Raw genomic sequence first — 17,353 nt, 5'->3', positions numbered from 1 at the left:
ACAGAAAGATTAAGAGAGATTTGTTCAAGATCATAAGAAAGATTGTAACTGTCCTTCCACTATCCTTCCTAGCATTTTACAGTCTCTTGTCTATCTCATCCTACTTTACAAGGTTTGATTTATGATATAGTTGAATTAAGCGAGTTAATAGATGCAGACAGCATGAATCCACTTCAAAAATATATGGTTTAGAGATCAGAGGAATTTGTTCTCCATGAAAAATTTGAACTGGCTCTTTGATTCAAATGTAGAAATTGTGCTAGCTAGCAAAAAAACTAAAATCTCTAGTCTATCAGTCTTCATTAATAGTAACTTAGATCAAGCATCCTCTTCCCAAAGATATCTAAGTAAAACTGTTACGCATAGCTTTACATTCCTTCTCAGAAATGTGATGTGATAATAAGCCATGTGGTGGGATTGCTCTGACTTAGTTTTAGGAGCTTCTAGCATGGGTTCTGCACTGGATGCTGAAGTATTTGAGTCCAGTTTCCTACTCATGAGCTCAGCTATCCTATTGAAGACATACATGACTTTATCAACTGCAGAGCCATATAGGAGTGCATAAGAGCAGCCAATACTATCTGCTCAGTTCTATAGCAGGTGATGGACTTCCTTCTAAAAGCTAAGGAAGAGAAATATTCCAATGGAATATATTTCCTATCTGTCCATTTTCCCCAAAAGTAAACTACATATTGGCCATGCAAAACTATGCAAGAGAAATTATTCAAACAGATGTTTTAGGGCCAGTCACCTAGCCAATTCCATCACTAGCACAAAACTGGTTTTTAACTATATAGTTCCAGCTACCTATGCAGTTCCAAGATGAAGCTTTATAATCTTAGCTAGTTCACAAGTTAAAAATATTGCAGTTAGAAAATTGTACCTCTATTCATTCTTTTTGAATTACCTTAGAAAGCAGTCTGCCCATCTTTCAAACTTCCAACTTAAACTTAGAGTTTTCCCATGCTTGATCTTCCTCGTTGATGAACTGACCAAATTTGGCCTGTTTGTCTCACAGGTTTTTTTCACAAAACAATGCCTACTGCTGCTCTATTTTTGTTTTTCCATGAGTTCTCTTCCACAGAGTGGCAGTTCCCAGGAAGCACAAGGCCTCGTGCTCCAGGCACACCACTGCCAGTATACACCACACATACTGCAAATTTGCATCTTGTTTCTCACTCTACAAGTGACATTTGTGTTTTTAATGAAAAGCAGAGATTCTCTTTCTACCCCACAATACACCTTTAATATTTTGTCTGAGTAAAGGTGTTTCTGAAAGATACATAATAAGTGTGTTTTTTCTACATAAATCAGCTATGTGCCCAACTGTCCCTGTGGGTATTGTGGCACTCCTTCCAAATGTAGGAGCAGCATGATTCCTGCCTCTTACTTTTTTCTAGTGCACAGATAAAATAATACCAAAAAAAATGCCAGCCATTTTGTGGGTGGTGGGTTTCCAAACTCTTTTTTTTTCCTGTTTGTTAAATGCATTTTATTCTTACCAACAATTCCTACTATTTTTAGTAGGCAGGTTACATGTTTTTAGGTTGTGGGTTACATTCTTGGAGGCATATGCTGCTGTTATTTAAGTTTGTATACAAGCTGGAGAAGCTCAGTGAGACACCTCAATACTATAATTATTGTCCCTTTGGGAAGGATTCACTTACTAATATCACTGCCTACACAGTACATATAAGCATCTGAACCAGTTCCCCTACATTTCTTTTATAGCCAGTAACAAAGTAATCAATACTGCCATTGGAGTTTGCCTTGAGTCATCTCACTCTAAAGCAGAAACCTACATCTGGCCAGATGAATCACCTGAACTCCATCGACTGATTCCCCAAAATACATAATGAGAAGCTGGGCACGATACCCATCTGTGGCCACCTACTGTATTTTGTAGTTGTACTCAGTGGTCTGTTGGGAGAAAGGTGTATTGACAAAGACTGATCTTGCCCTCCTAGTTCCTTGTGAGGAATCAGATCCACAAGTTGATTGCCTTCAACTTGAGGAAGAGAGAGTAGTTTAAAGCAGCTGAGGATCTGACCCATTCAGTTCTTAGTCTTAAGTATCAGGGAGCTCAACCACAGCCAATTTATCAGCCAGATTTTGTCATATACTATGAATTGCAATCAAATAAAAGATCTCCTCGTTTCTTAAAATATCTTGAAATACATGGTCAGACAAGGGGGACTTAAAAGTTTCACGACTCTTTCAGCAGTGCAAAATGGGCACTACCACAGGCACAGATGTTCCTGAATAAGCCTATCCTTAGTTTTAAAGAAAACTTGGTACCTCTTGGGACATCCTAGCCAAACCAGGACTGCTGTACATGTGCCTCAAAATGTTCAAAAATTTGTGTTTTCATATGGATCTGAAAAAAAAAAAGGTGCTTGATTTGGTGGTATTGGTATTTGCACTTTGATTTGAGATATGAAACCATATTCTTAGGTCAGCTTACCCTATGGTCATCCTAAAGTGAATAAAGAGCGGACAAATTACAAATTAAAATAGACAACATAAGTAGTTACCATGTTATCAAACAGATAATTTTTCTGACAAAGGTAGACTGATTTTGGTCCAGCAGCAGAGGGAATGATTAGTTTTGTGTTCCACTTACTCTGATCTTGGAAGAGGAAGGAACTTTCTAATTCAGCAGTGAGGAAAAGGAGCTAAAAGAAGAGGCTGTTGCACAGGAAGCTGAGTATGGCCTCTGCTCTTCCTGTGTGAAGAGCACTGTGCTGCCTCATGGCTGTCTGAAAGCAAAAGAGGGCCTTCACTGTTGTTCTTGAGATGGGCAGAGAGCAGGAGGAGAATTCCTACCCACTGAAATCTGGTCTGAGCAGCCCACAGCTGCTCTTCTGCATGCCACGGGCAGGAAATCCCTGTCAGAGAAATGTTTCGGATTTCTGAATACTTGTCTTTGCCGGGTGGAAAATGAAGGTGATCTGCGTTCAATTAATTTTGTGGAAGAAGTTTCACACATTTGACTCCTAAGTGGGTCTACAGGGCATTTCCAAGTCTCTCCAAGTCTACTGTTTTCCAGGAGTTAGACTATAGCATTCTCCTCTCCTTAATCTCTTTTTTTCTGGTGTGAATTCACTGGGGTACGTTTCCATAGTTCCAGGCCAGTTTTCTTCTGACCAGGCCCTGATATGCATCACTGAGAATATATAAGGGAGAGGGAACTGGATGCCAAGGGTTGAATTCAGCTTCTGACCTACATCCCGCTAGCAGTAGTACTCAACATGAGAAAACAGCTGAGCTGGCCAAAATTAAGCACTTTGGTTGGCATAGCAAACCACAATGAAATCATCTGATTTCATAAATGTTAATCTTTTAATGTAGGGTTTTTTCAATTATTTCCCTGACCCCTAATTTTTGTTGCATAAAATAACACAACAATATTTTGTTCAATAGAGAAATTCCAGCCCTGAGCTAAGGTGTGACATACACATAACATACCACCAGCATCAGAAAGAGACCATGTCTCCTATGTGGGTTTAATGAGGCTTGCAAGTCCTTGATCTATTCTAAATTTATTCTCAAATTTAACACAACTGTTTTAACAAATTTACAGCAAATTTCCCTGCATATGTCCAAATCTTCTTATAACACCTAAGGACAGCGAGAGGTCCTGTTCACCCTGCAGCTAAGGTTCAGCCCTGGGGTGGCTTCTTACTCTGCTGTTAATGTGTCTAGACTGGTCATTGAACCTCGCTGCTTACTATCCAATGGATGACCTCGAGGTGAGGCTCAGTAGGGACACATGTATTTATGAGTGCTCCAAGTGTTGCCAGTACAAAATAAAGCAGAACAGCTAAAAGCACCTTTGGAGATTGAGAGTTCTTGAACAACCACAGGTTATTGCAAATTAATACCTGACTTCTCTCCAAATTTGTGGTCATCAGCTCACTAGTATACAAAAATAGCTCTTAAATTGGCAAGGCTGTTTGCTGGAGGAAGAGACTTCTGGTCTATCTGCAAAGATGCATCCTGTCTGCAGGCCAGTGGTTTAATGTGTGCAGTAGTGGTTGGCCTGAGGCCCAAGTTATGTTTATACTCAGAGCACATACTTCCTCACACTGAAGAAGTAGTGGCTTTTGGAATTCACTGGAGCATCAGGAATTAGTAACAAACAGTACTATCATTCTCCATCTCCTCCTCAAATTAGACAAAACTTCGTAAAGGCCAAACCGAGAGACTATTCCCAAAGACCCATTCCTAGAATTTACCATTACTCTGCTACAAGCTGGGACAGAGCCCTGAGGATATATGGAGAGCTGCGTGAAGACCTGTGCAGAAAGGACATGACACATAACACACACTTACAGATATCTGGGTTTTGGAGTTATGGAGCTTAACCAGGTAACATCTTATACCTGTTATTAGTGCAGAGAACATCACAGTCACTTGCCATCCCATTCTGAACACAACCTGTGAGCAGCTGATACCAAACACATCAACCACCACTGCTGCCTCCAACGTGAATATTACCACACCAGCTGTATCATAAACCCTGCTCCTTTGACACATGGAGAAGGATCCGTGAGGGATACCATTTCAGTAGAAGCACTGTACCTGGGTTTCCCTGAGCCATGGAGTCATAGATGAGCTTGCAGGTCTTCAGCAAGATGGCAATTTTCTTTTCTGGGGAGTACGTCTTGTGCATGGTTATGAATTTGTGAAGGATCTTTTCCATCACAACTGTTTCAGGCACACTGGTCATGATGCCTAGGTCAGTGGTAGTTGTGTTTTGTATCACAAGTTGGTTCTCTTTCAGCTGCTGTAAGGATCCATCTCTACTGTGTATTTCTTTTAATGAAGAATTAATTGCTTCCTTCAAAGGTTTCAGGACACATTTGTATAAAGCTGTCTCAGCAATCACTTCTGCATAGAGAAGGGAGAACACAAATGCACATAACAAATAATCGACACAGTAGTACAGGTGCAAGTAAAAGTCCTAAGGCAGCATGTGGTTGGTTATTCAACTACTACTGCATAGCTGTAAGCAGGGAACAGAACTTATATCCCAGAAAGCAAACATTTCATTAGTAACACCCTCCAGAAGTCCTAGATGGGCTTGAGATGAACATCAGTGTGTGATCTCTGCCACTGGAGCTGTAGAAGACCGCCTGCTGCCAGCAGTCCCTGCTCTCTCTGCCTGACCCCTGGCTGACCAGCATGACACTCTCAGGCAGCAGGAAAGCCAACTCTGGGGAGAGATGAGGAAACTCACTTAACTGTTCTTCTTTTCCAAGCCCTGCCCTTACAGATGTCCAGGTGGGATTCAGCTGATTTCCCTCTCCCTCTGACCTGTTTGAGATATTCACTTTGGGATGAAATTAATTGTATCTTCAAAGCACCTCTTTCTCCTCAGTGACTGAAAAGTGGCTGTAGCCACCAGCTCAGAGAAAGACACCAACACCTGGTCAGAAGTTTCTCTACTGCTCAGCGACTTTAAATTACTCATACTTAAGACAGCTCTTATGTGACCTATGGATGAGGAAATAGTATTTATGGGTTGAGTTTTTGATTAATATTTAGCAGGAGATAAAAGACAAAAGGAAGCGTGAGAAACTGTGAGAAAGTCTTGTCTGATTCCTAGAAACCAGAGGTAGAGCTAGAGGGACTGCAAGAGATCTTGTTCCCCCTGCACTGAGGCAAAAAGATAATTGGCAAAAGAGTTCATCTGCTCAGGCAGTAAGGAATGAAGCAGAGGGCAGTAAAATTTATGTATGCAAAATCCAATTATTTTAAAGAATCCAGAGAATCAACCAGCCTGAAGCAGGACAAATTCAAGTGGCAAATTTTCCATAGTGGGAATCCCTGTTCTCCACAGGAGCAGACAGTCCTCCTGAGGCTGACTAGGCCACATCATCCTGTTAAGAAACTATCAGTGAACAGAGCTAGACCCAAGCAGGCATGTCTGTGGGAAGGCGGTGGGATCCTTGTACACATACATCTCTACCAAGCATAAGAAGGACACTTCTTTCTGCCTCCTCTCCAATAACCAAGATTCAAGAGAGACTTCTCTATGCTGACACCCCCTCTGCCTTGAAGAAAGAGGTTATTGGGACAAAAATGGCAGGTGCATGAGAAGTGAAACTGCAGGTCCCCTCTCCTAGCTATATCAAGGGGCTGGTAGAGGGTCTGTTCTGCTGAGGAGTCTACAGGATCATGTGAAGCCTTTGCTTGATGAGAAAAAAATCATCAGGGCCTGCTGAGACTGGCAGTAGACTGCATCTTAGTCCTGGCTACTTAAGTCTTCACTACTTAGCTGGGTCCCACCTTAGCTCCTACTGGAGCTGTAGAATCTCCTGGAATCCCTGGTTACTTCTGTGGTTGACCATGTGCTGGGTCTCCCATCTCCCAACTTGTTTTAAGCTGACTTAGGGATCCATAAATAGCTCTACGCTGGTTCTCAGATCCTCAAGAAAGAGTTTCAAGCTTTCAAAAGAGCATGTGAATGCATGCATGCACACTTTTTCTGGATGTACAGCTTTGACTGGGATAAAAAAATCCTACAGCTCTTTGTAGGTTCCCTCATGGATGTACATTAAACAGACCAGTCCAATCTTTAGCAAGGAGAGAAGTAGCACATTACTCCCTCACAGGATATGAATGAGAAGCAATTAAACACCTGTAAACAGTTAAAAACAGGCAAATTATATCTGTGGCAAAGAGGTGAATGCTGCATTTTGGAGCCAGCAGTAGTCTTACAGCAGGCAGCTCTTCCACACCTCTGAACTCTGAGGAACATAGGGCAAAATCAAGTGATTGCTCCAACCTGCCACTCAGAATCATCATAGTCTTGTCCCTCCCTGTGAGACAGTGACTGACTCCTAATCTGTCTGCCACATGCAAGGAGTTCTCCATCCTCACGGCAGAGCAGTGGATGTGAAAGGCCATGGGGAATGCAGCTGTGGGGGGGGAAGTTGGCTTTTTGTGTTTCCAGTAAACTCTGTGAGTGCTCACCTATACAGACTCATATAAGTGTGTATGCATATATACATACATGTATGCCTCTCTCACACACATGGACACACATCTCTTCTGTTTAAACTTTTCCCTTTAAAACATTCATAATGAGTTTTTCCCCCTCATTGGTCTCCAGGTTTTAGAGCTGTTCCTCCAAGTGCTGGCAACAATAGAGTAGACTTCAATTCATACCCCTCAGCTTTTAAGAGATGGTTTATAATTCTGTAAAGCAGAAACTGTGTCTGCATAATCCTGTCTTCATCCTCACCTTCCCAAATCATGCCCAAGGATGAATAAATCACAGTCACCTACCTAACTGTTCCTCGGTGTAGGAGGCTGGGTCTATCAGAGACTTCAACTCAGTGCTCTGCACTAAGTAACTTTTCAGCTGTGTCATCATCAACCGGATTTCTTGTAGCATCTCTGTGCTGGAGCTCTGCTTTGCCATCATCTCTAAACTGTACACTCTGTAGTCCCGCACCAGGTTACCAAAGTATGAATCCTTGTCCTGTGCCAGTTCCACTATCTTCTTCTGCAGCTTCCTGTCACTAGATAAAAAGACTGTGAAGACGTTGGACAGGTTCACAAAGGACAGCCTGTTCTTGGCCTTGGCCAAGATTATGGAGTGTGTCTTTTTACCAGATGAACTACTCAGCATTTCCATGTCATCCTCTGTGCTGCTGGTAGAGTAGGAGTCTGGTTCGGATGCTGATGCCTGAGCTGTTGTGCTGCCTCCCACGTCCTCCAGGGACAAGTGCAAACCTTTCCGTTCAGCTGAGCTGACAGACTTGTGGCCATGTTCTGGTTCAGTCTTGATGTGTGCGCAAGTAGCACCACCTGCCACTGTAGCTGGGCTGTCCTTGCACACAGCTTGAGCTGTGGCCGTGGCCGTCTCTGCCACTGTTCTTAGCTTCAACTGGCTGGAGCTTTGGATCCTTGGTACCTGGGAAAGCCTCTTCCTTCTTGGTGGTGGAATAGGAGGTGGCTTCCCTTTCTCAATGGCATTGATTTTTATCTCAGGCACGTCCTCCTTCTTCTCTGCAGGTTCTGGCTTCATCTCCTGAAACTGTGATACAGCCCTTTTGGAAACCTCCCCGGGCATCTCTATACCCTTTCTGCGCAGTAACCTTTTATCTCTGCTCTCTGTACTTTTATCTTGTTTTTCTTCTGTCCCTTCCCCTTTCCGCGTTTCACAACTTTCAGGCTTACCCGCACAGCTCTCCTCCAAGGTCCGCTCATACAGCCGCCTCCGTGGGGGGACAGAGGGCTGGGAGCCCTTCTCGGGGCTCACTGCTGAGGGCTCACTGACCGAGCAGCTCTGCTTCCTTTCTTCTTCTTTACTGTCACCGCCCTCAGCTTTCATTTCCTCTGTGCTCTTTCCTAGTGGCTTAAGAAACAGCTTGTTTTCTTCACAAGCAGTCATAGGATCCTGTGGGAGCTTCAGAGAAAATTTCTGAACCAGAGCGTGAGAAGGTGGAGGTGGAGGGGGTCGGCGGGGAGACCTCCTTTCAGTGATCATGGAGGCAGGGGGGAGATCGATGGTCACAGTGTGGCTTTTAGGAGGTGGTACATCTGGAGGAAAAGGATTACTGCACTCTTCTATGAAAATAGGATTCACGAACCACAGCCTGTCATTTCCTATTGACAGTTCAATTTCACATGAGCAGTGGTTTGTGCTACTTGCAAAACGCTGGGTAGATCTTGAACTGTCTGAGTCTTTTGCAGGATGGGATAACTCTTCTCTTCTTCTGTGGTTTAAGTAGGAATCCCAAAAATCTGAACAAAAAAACAAAAAAGACAACTGAAAGAAAAGAAGAATGAAAAAATGTTCTGAGAGAGTTTTAGCTGCTAATGATACATAGAAGACCTATTTTTTGTTAAAATAAATGGTACACAAGCTTTCAAACCTCTACACAAAACAATGTGAAGAAAGGGTTGCCTGTTTTATGTGTGCGAGATGCTTAAAACCAGGGGATAAGTTCAGAAGCTTCACCAGAATCTTCTTTCTTGTCAAGTTTAAGACACTTACCTAGTGAAAACTATTAATGCTGTTCAGCATTTTCAGTGTGAGCAGGAAAGTACAAGTAACAAACACAAATCATTGCAAAAAGGGATCTATGGCTTGTTCAGTGATCATTGCCCTTCAAATAGTTGTGGATACCTGAGGTGAGCATGTGAAGATCCCAGATGAGTTCTGTCTCCCTCTTGCTCACCATGGGAAGGTGCAGGTCTGAGATATACAGCCTGGATCTGACATGCATCAGGAGCACAACAGATGAAAATGACTAGAAACACATGATTTTAAACACCTTCCCCAGATTAAAATTATCATTAATGTCTGTAGCTCCGGATGACAATTATAGCCATGCCCACTCTGTTTTGCACCTGCCTGCAGAGAGAAAAGATGATGCCAAAGACTGTACACAGGAAGGAGGTATGATGAAGCACTAAGGAATAGTTAAGTACTTTAGTGCCATCAACTGTTACTAGAAAAGAAAGATGGTGTTTCAGACGCAAGTAGTCCTTTCTGTATGTCAGAAATCTCTTACTAGAATTTGCCTTTCAATAACTGTTTTTAAAAATTACAAAAGATTTGTACATCCTTTGAATACTATTCAGTATCACTTTTCATCTTTTTCCCTTCCTCCAGAGATGAGGTTTCAAACCTGTCTGATTACACGTCTGATTGCTTTCAAGCACTCTTAAAGCTGCTAATCCAGGGTCCACTACTGGAAGCATCAGGAAACAGGATCCAACAAACCCCATGTGTTCTTACCAAGGAAAAAGATATAAACCTCTGAGTATACTCACAGTGCATTGGGTGAGGACTGTGTACATGCCCACAGATTTAGGGACAAGGGGAGGATGGGAAATCCTGGAAACACAAGGATGCAGATAACTAAATAACTATTTCAGCATGCTTGGTCCCTGGATGCAGAGTTGACACTGACAGCATGCACTTCTGGGTGGATTTCGGGGGACACAAAGGGGGCTGCCACATAGTGCTTGAACCCTGCCTTGTGCTTGGTGTTAGGCCTGTCTCACTGCCAAAACATCACATACTGGGCCCAAGAGGGGATGGATGGGGCTGCACACATGTGGAATGACCCTCAGTGCTGAGTACGGGGTACAGCTCTAACGTCAAGAGGTGAACTAAAAGACAGTCCATTCCCATCAGGATAAAACTGCAGACTTATCCTCTTGCAGCCTAGGCCAGTGTCCATGACAAATTCAGCTTTATAAGCATGTCAATGTGTTTTCTTAGGGTGGCTGACACTAGAACAGCTTTATTCTCAGATTTCCTATCATGAGAGGGAGAAGAAGAAAGAAGCTTAAAATAAAAGTGTTGCCAGGAACAACAGCGCTCTTGACAACAGAATTCAGAAGTAGATGTACAGATGCAACTGCACATACTGGCATCCCTCTGCCAACCCCCTCACATCTGAGTCTGTCTGGGGTAGCCTTTTCCTTAAAAGCTCTGACTCTACTGGGTATCAGCAAATGACAGACAGTCGAAGTTGCTTGTTTCAGTCAGAATATAATGCTGTGAAGTCTCATGGGCTGAGGAAATGGTGAGTAAACCAACCCACAAAAGGGAAGTTGGTTATTTTTCTCAGTAGTGGCCATGATAAGACACTGATGAAAATGCAATGCTCCACTCAGACTGAGAAGGACCACATGAGGTGGTCCTACCAAGAATTACACAGCTGCTTCAGAGTAGGTGCTTCGCAGCACAGACACACTCTCTCATAGAGCAGGGAAGGCCATTTGATCATTTTCCATTGCAGCCCTGGGTCTTCCCTGAGCTTGCACCCTGTTCTTTGAGTCTTTGGCATGTCTGTGAAGGTATGTGCTCTTTTTGTGCAATGCAATCATGCTAACTCTTCTGCTAAAATGCCCTCTGTACCAGCAAGGTCAGGCCTAGAGGGCCTGGAGTACATCCTCTTTGACAATATGCAGAACAACCAGATCCTCTGTGGAACAATTCAGCTTGCAGTAAGACATTTTACTTTTACCCCCTTGAAACACATATCACTTTGAAATAAATAAAAAGCAACATATGAGAATTTCAGACAGCGCTATCTTTCCTTGAGGAGTGCCACTTTGGGCAGCACTTGTTATTTGTGTACTCATTTGTATCCACAAAATTTTGTTCCAGGAGGCAGTGAACAGCATTACTCAGTAGTTGAGCCTGTTTGACTTTACTAAGACAGCATGGCACTCCAGGAAGCTAACACTGTTTCCCAGGAAGACTGTACACAACCGCAGATTTTCTTCTGTTGTCAGAAACTTTCCCAGCATGCAATATACCATGACAAAAATGACCTCCAAACATCACCACTTTCATGACCACCAGTACAGGAAAGAAGGAGACTACAACCAACATTGCTTTGGTGCTTGTGCTTTAACTAATCCTTCCTTTCAGAAGTTGCTGGAAATTGTTGCCTGGATCAGCATATCCTCTGTTGGCTCAAATTAGACATTATATACTTCCTACATTTTAATCCAGATTTTTAGACTTGTTATAATAAAATTAAGTTTGCAATTTGTAATCTCAAGTTGTAAAGTCCCTTTTTTTAAGCCATAATATTCAAGAATGTTTTGACAAATTGGAACATCCTCAAAATAAAGGATATTGAAAATGTTAGAGGCAAATCTGGTGGTCAAATTCAATGAAGCTGCCTGAACTGAAACTAGTGGGTATGCCCATGCCTTCTGGGAGGTATGATGCAGCAGATGCAAAAATAGACCCCCGAAGGCCCAGAGTGCTCTAGTGAGTACCTCTAAGTGAGCTAACTCTTCAACTTTCTCCATTATTTGGCTGTTTTCAACACCTGAAGGAAAACTGAAAAGCAAAGGAGCACAAGAGACAGCACTGTCATAGCTGTCTTAAGTGGAGTGTGCTAAATGGAAAGGAATAGGAAGGAGACCTCCTTTAGTCAATAAAACTGCTTTTCCCATCTCTATAAGTTTATACATCTTATCTAAAATTTGCTTGTTTGGTGCTGTCACTAAAAATGATGTTCCTTTTTGTATCTGATTAGTGTGAGGCGAGAGAACATGCTGGGATGATGCACATTTCTCTACCAACTAGAAATCTTGTAAGAGGAAGCAGAAATATCAAAATTCAAAAATAACACACTTCCATCAGTATTGCTCCCACACATCAGAAGGGGAAATTGCAAAGGTGTTTTCCATATAGCTCAGATGCCAGCTATTTCCAGTGTATGTAAGCTACCCTGTGGGGTTGTGCCATACTTTAGCTGCTGGAAGCTCCAGCTTTCACAGTAAGACTGTAGGTCCCATTCCCTGCACAAAGATCCAAGTGGAGGTTGGATCTATGAACTTCTATGAACTTGAAGATCATAAACATCTTCCTCTTGCATTCAAACTTCCTCAGATATTCCAAAGAAAATAGTTCATTTGTCTTCCAGTTGCATTATATCTGCGCAAGGCACCTCTGTTCTCACAAGCTTTGAGGGACTTACCTATCCCCAGACTAGAGATAATTTCAAGGTCTTGAAAGCTACTGGCTTCTAATATTGCTTGTGGCAGCTTCAGGGTGAAGGGTAGCAAATCCCTGTAAAAAGAAACACAATAAAAAAACAGCAAAATGATAAACTCCATAATGGATAGGAACTCTAGATTTCACTTGGTTTTAGTGATTGGATTGACTCACAATTTCAGCCCTGTTCTGCAAAGTCCTGGATGATAAGGCATCATGGACATTGTTGCCGGTCTGGGTTGCTCTGATTTCACAAGAGATCACCAGCTTCCGTGGTGATGCTTCATGCCATGGCACTGACTTAATCACTGTGTCTTGGCTTTGTACTCTGAAAACTTCAGGAATGCCTCTCACCACAGGGGAGGCCACAAAGGTTAAAATACCTTCCCAAGAAAAAAAGGTGTTGCAAATGGTAATTATTGTAATTAGAAAAACCAATCTTTTTTGTGTGGAAAGGATTTGAAGTCCTTTTTCTTTCCGTTTACCTCTCTCTCCCTACTCTGCTTCCTTTTCAAAAAATATGTGTAAGTTTAAGGCACTGGGACACAGCAAGACACAGAGGGATTAGGGAAGGAAAACTCCTCCTGGGAAAAGGTAACTCCTAGGTGAAGGGACAAACAGTGATGAAGTTGTTGTATGACACTAAAAGAATACATATATCCCTCTACTCTGAGGTATACCACTGAGATTTCTGACTGCTTGGTTTCTGGAAAGATGCTGGTTTTTTACTGAAAAAAAGATACAGTTTCTCAGAGAATGTTAGCTGAGTTTCACTGAAACACACCCTAAGTCTCAAATAATTTAATGGAGCTCTTGGACTGGCACTGAAGTGTTCAGGTTTGCCTCTTGCCCAGTGACAATTTGCTAAACCTCAATTTCCATTCTAAGAAGGACTAGAAAAGCCAGTCCCTAAAAGGCAGCAAGGAATGGTGCAGGGTCATTTTACACATTAAAAAGTTTAACAAAATGTTCTACAAGATGCAAGAAACCATTATAGAAAAAGCTGGCCTTGTGAGTAGGAGGTGTCTGCTACACAAATGCACAGCTCAAAAATGCACATGACTGCAGATGCAGGGAGGCCCAATCTGTTGATATAGGAATGTAGGGGGCCTATTTTTGCCCTTATTAAGAGATATAGACCTTACTGATATACTGTGTACTCCATGTGCACTGGTGCTCTGTGCACCACTGAGCACTCTGTTGTCACATTGTTTGACATAAACTGATGTGGTCTCTGGTTTATTACTTTTTTCTTGGTAGATACCAGGTTTAAAAGAGGAAGAGGATCCATGGACCTTCTGCTTTCTTTGTTTGCTATTTTTATATGCATAAATAGTTCCCTTCAATTTTATTCTATTTTTTTGTAGAAAGATACATCTAAAAATCAGGAATATTAAGACATTGCCCTAATAAAAAAAAATCTGGTTTTATTAATGGAGCAGCAGCTTGCAGACCAGCCACCAAGTCACCTGTTACCTACAGGTGTTATGATCTGAGGTAATCTATCCAGGCAAACTTTCTTTTGAGAAGAAAAAGAAAGTCAACCCTGATGAGCTATTTCCAGCTATTCATAGGCGATTTACTACATCCCCGAGAACAGGCCTCTCCACTCTCCATCTCACAGAGAGCTCCTACAAGCTGCCAGCAAATGGTATGTCAGTGTCTTTTTATTACCTGCATCTCTCAGAAAATTATTCCCTTTTTATCTTGTCTTTTGACAGCAACCTTGGAAATTACATGAATCATTTGAGAGTATATTTGACATTCAGAAATAACATCTGTAACAGGGACTAACAGAAGAGCTTTTCTTTCTTTCTTTCTGAGACTGTCTTAAGCCATGATTGTTTTTGCAGGAAAGCAGAAGTGACTGTGTTTTCTCTCTCACCAGCTATTTGACTAGAAATGCCAAATTCGGTTTTGCATTTGGGCTCTTCTTTGCTTTGGTATGACAGAAATCTTTGTATGGGTCCAGAGGTTAATTTATGCCTGTTCTATAGGGTCTATACACATCTAGATGGCTAAATGTCTTTTAACTGATGAGGGTGAGACAGAGCATGGTCTCTTGCATGGAAGCAGGAGTTGTGGCCCAGCAGTGTTGAACTCAGCTGGCTGCAGAAGCAGCCCCCAAAATAGAGTGAATATGACTGTCTGGGCAAACTGCAGCACACTGCAGCTAGACTGTTCCACTACATGACCTAACCAAGTGACGAACATGACTGCCTTGTAAACATATCCTGAATCTGTTTCTTCCTCTTAAAAGGAAATAACTACTTTAAGAGTCATCTAAGTTTATATAGGGGAGGTCAAAAGTCTACATCCAACTCAAAACCAGGCCTGCTGCAGTAGAGATGGGGTAAGTAGGTTGTGGAGGTGTCGCTGCAGTGTGCTTGGCACAAGGACACAGAGTAGAGGAGGCTGCAGGCACACAGGTTTAATTACACAGAGAGACTCATCAGCTGCTATCAAACCTTGTTCTAATGCAAATTACTTTACAGATCTTTCCATCTTTGTGCCCATTATGTTTGGTATTTCTGTGCTGAGCAAACAAGCATAGAAAACAATCCACTGGTAGGTTTGCTAAGTCGGTACCAGGTGTGTGTGTATGCTTAAAGCTGCTTTAAATAAATAGTTAATCCAGGCCCTTTTTTCCTCCCTGCCCTCCTAGCTCAGTTCTCTGTCCTTTGTGTGTGCAGCCCTACAGACCTTCTTCAGACAAAGCTTCCAACTGCAGGGATAGCTGTGATTATGGTTTACCTGCATAGAAAATGGGTGATATGACTCTATTGTAGATTCTAGCATCGGATATTGCATCCTGGTCTGGCAGATTAGAGGATATCAGAGGAAACAGTGGGATCTGTGCTGTGACTGGATACTGGGGAAGGACGATCCAGAGGGGAAAGCAAAGTGACCATGCCATGGAAGCAATAAATCCAACTCACCTACTGACACAGTAGAAGGCAACCAGTTTGAAGACATCCTCAAATACCAGGACAGATCCTTCCAGGTACAGGACTGGTAAAAACCAGAAAAGATTAATATAAAGAACCATGAAGAACTGGCTTCAAATGCAACGAGGCTAAATGCAACGAGATTCTTCAGGAAGACACTAAAGAAGAAATAGCCTGGCTTTCTGAATAGTTAGCTCAAGATATCAGAGTACTGTGACACTAATAAAAACAATGGGAATGAAAAAAACCCCTCAGGTCACAGCCAAAGGATTTGTTACAAACCCATCTGCCTCTAAGGATGTGCATATCTGCAGTACATATGGGGCTGACCTTGTGACTCTCCATGCTGGAATTTGGTTTGGTCTGGATGGACAAAATGCTCTGAAGAAAAAGAAAAGAAATTATTGTTTCATTACTATGTGTGTGGGCTCTGACCTGGGTCATGTAGACACTGTGAGCACAGCCTGTTTGCATCTCTCCTGTCTTCTCCCTCCCATTGTGTTATTCAGTGACTGCACTCTCCTTTAAGTGGCAAAATACAATCTATACCATATTGCAGAGTTGTTCATGATGACCTCCTTTATAACAGCATGCTATGGCATTGTGTAGCTCAAATCTCACATTGTTATAGAGCTTTTGGCTGTTGAGCTAGAAAAAATTACACTGGACAGAGGAGAAAGTTTCAAATTGTCTGACAACCCAAGGCAGAGAGAAAGACTTGGTTCGGTGGGAGAGATCTGTTCATCTTTGCTTCAGCTTTACAGTCTCACAAACTGTCTATGTCTGTTTGTACACAACACACCATCACAAACAGACACTGGTTGAGGAAATCTGCAGTGGGTCCTCAGAAATGCCTGCTTACTGGTTGTAAAGAACTGGAGGCCCAGAGTCACACCGTTCACACCACAGGAGCATGCCTGGAGTCCCTGGGAAGCAGCACCAGCTCCCACCCCCATGGCAGTGCTCACAGATGCTGTGCATCTTCCTTCACACTGTTCTCTAGGCTACAGTTCAGAGCTGTGGACGTGAAGCTCAGCTACTGTGACTCAGCTTCCTCAGTCAGCCATGATTCACAGCCCTGGGAAATGTCTCCAGATCCTTGCCATGCCTGCCTGGTTGTTAGTCCCCTACAAAGCAGGGCCTCTAGCACCTGCAGGAGGGAGGCATCCACCTGGCTCTCCTCTCCCTTGTCTCTATGCACTGGCTCTTGTTCTCCAGCCAGCCGATATCGCACTGGAAAGAAATGCTCAAGATTGCCTCTTGTTCAGCTTCATAGCTCATTCCCCAAACAAGGCATTTCCTCCTTTTACTTCTCCCTTTGGCGCAGCCCAGGCCCAGCAGGCTGCTATTTTGAGCTGAATACACCAATGTAGGTATTTTTTAAAGAGACAAGGGGCATGTAATTCTTAAAAGTCATTCCTAACATCAGTTTGTGGCATCAGCACAAACAGATTAACCTCAGAGTATGCACCAATACCATACTGCTATATGGAGTTTAAAACATACTTCAAGCAAAACCATCTCTCTCCCTTACTTTTCTTTCACAACTGGAAAAATCATGTTTGGCAAGTTTTTTCTTTTTCCATAATAAGAATCATGTTTCAGTCACGGATTTTTCATTAAACATCTACCATGAAAAATTCCTGTAGTCTGAAACGCATCTGCTTTGCAGTTCTGACACAGGAAACAAAAATAAAGACAAAACCCAGTTCTGTTCTAGAGAATGAATTAAAACCCAAGAGTCTGAACTCATTCAAATCTCTGACAATTAAATAAAGTCCTTTGTAGAGATGCCGGTTTTAAGAGCATTTTTTTTCTGTTAAAAACCACATGTTCACTTTGGCATCCCGAGTTGCAGGTGTCTGTGAGAGAGCAGGCTGCACCTGTACATGTTCACATACATGAGCGAATCACT

At 42.5% G+C, this 17,353-nt stretch overlaps 1 protein-coding gene across 1 annotated transcript in view; it reads right to left on the bottom strand.

The window, feature by feature from the left end:
- The window catches only part of RIN3 (Ras and Rab interactor 3), a 67,045-nt gene that overhangs the window by 11,158 nt on the left and 38,534 nt on the right, over nucleotides 1–17,353 (bottom strand). Inside the window, exons 4-7 of the mRNA XM_027746100.2 lie at nucleotides 15,430–15,502; nucleotides 12,474–12,565; nucleotides 7,297–8,760; nucleotides 4,585–4,893 (exon numbers count right to left, since the gene is read on the bottom strand). Coding sequence (XP_027601901.1) covers nucleotides 4,585–4,893; nucleotides 7,297–8,760; nucleotides 12,474–12,565; nucleotides 15,430–15,502 — 1,938 coding nt within the window. The remainder of the gene's footprint in view (nucleotides 1–4,584; nucleotides 4,894–7,296; nucleotides 8,761–12,473; nucleotides 12,566–15,429; nucleotides 15,503–17,353) is intronic.

Source organism: Pipra filicauda, unplaced genomic scaffold, assembly GCF_003945595.2.
Source record: "Pipra filicauda isolate LSUMZ 115617 unplaced genomic scaffold, ASM394559v2 scaffold27_size4233163_pilon, whole genome shotgun sequence".
Classification (NCBI taxonomy): Eukaryota; Metazoa; Chordata; class Aves; order Passeriformes; family Pipridae; genus Pipra; species Pipra filicauda.
Note: the sequence above shows the minus strand (reverse complement) of the source record. Positions and strands in the feature narration are given on the sequence as shown.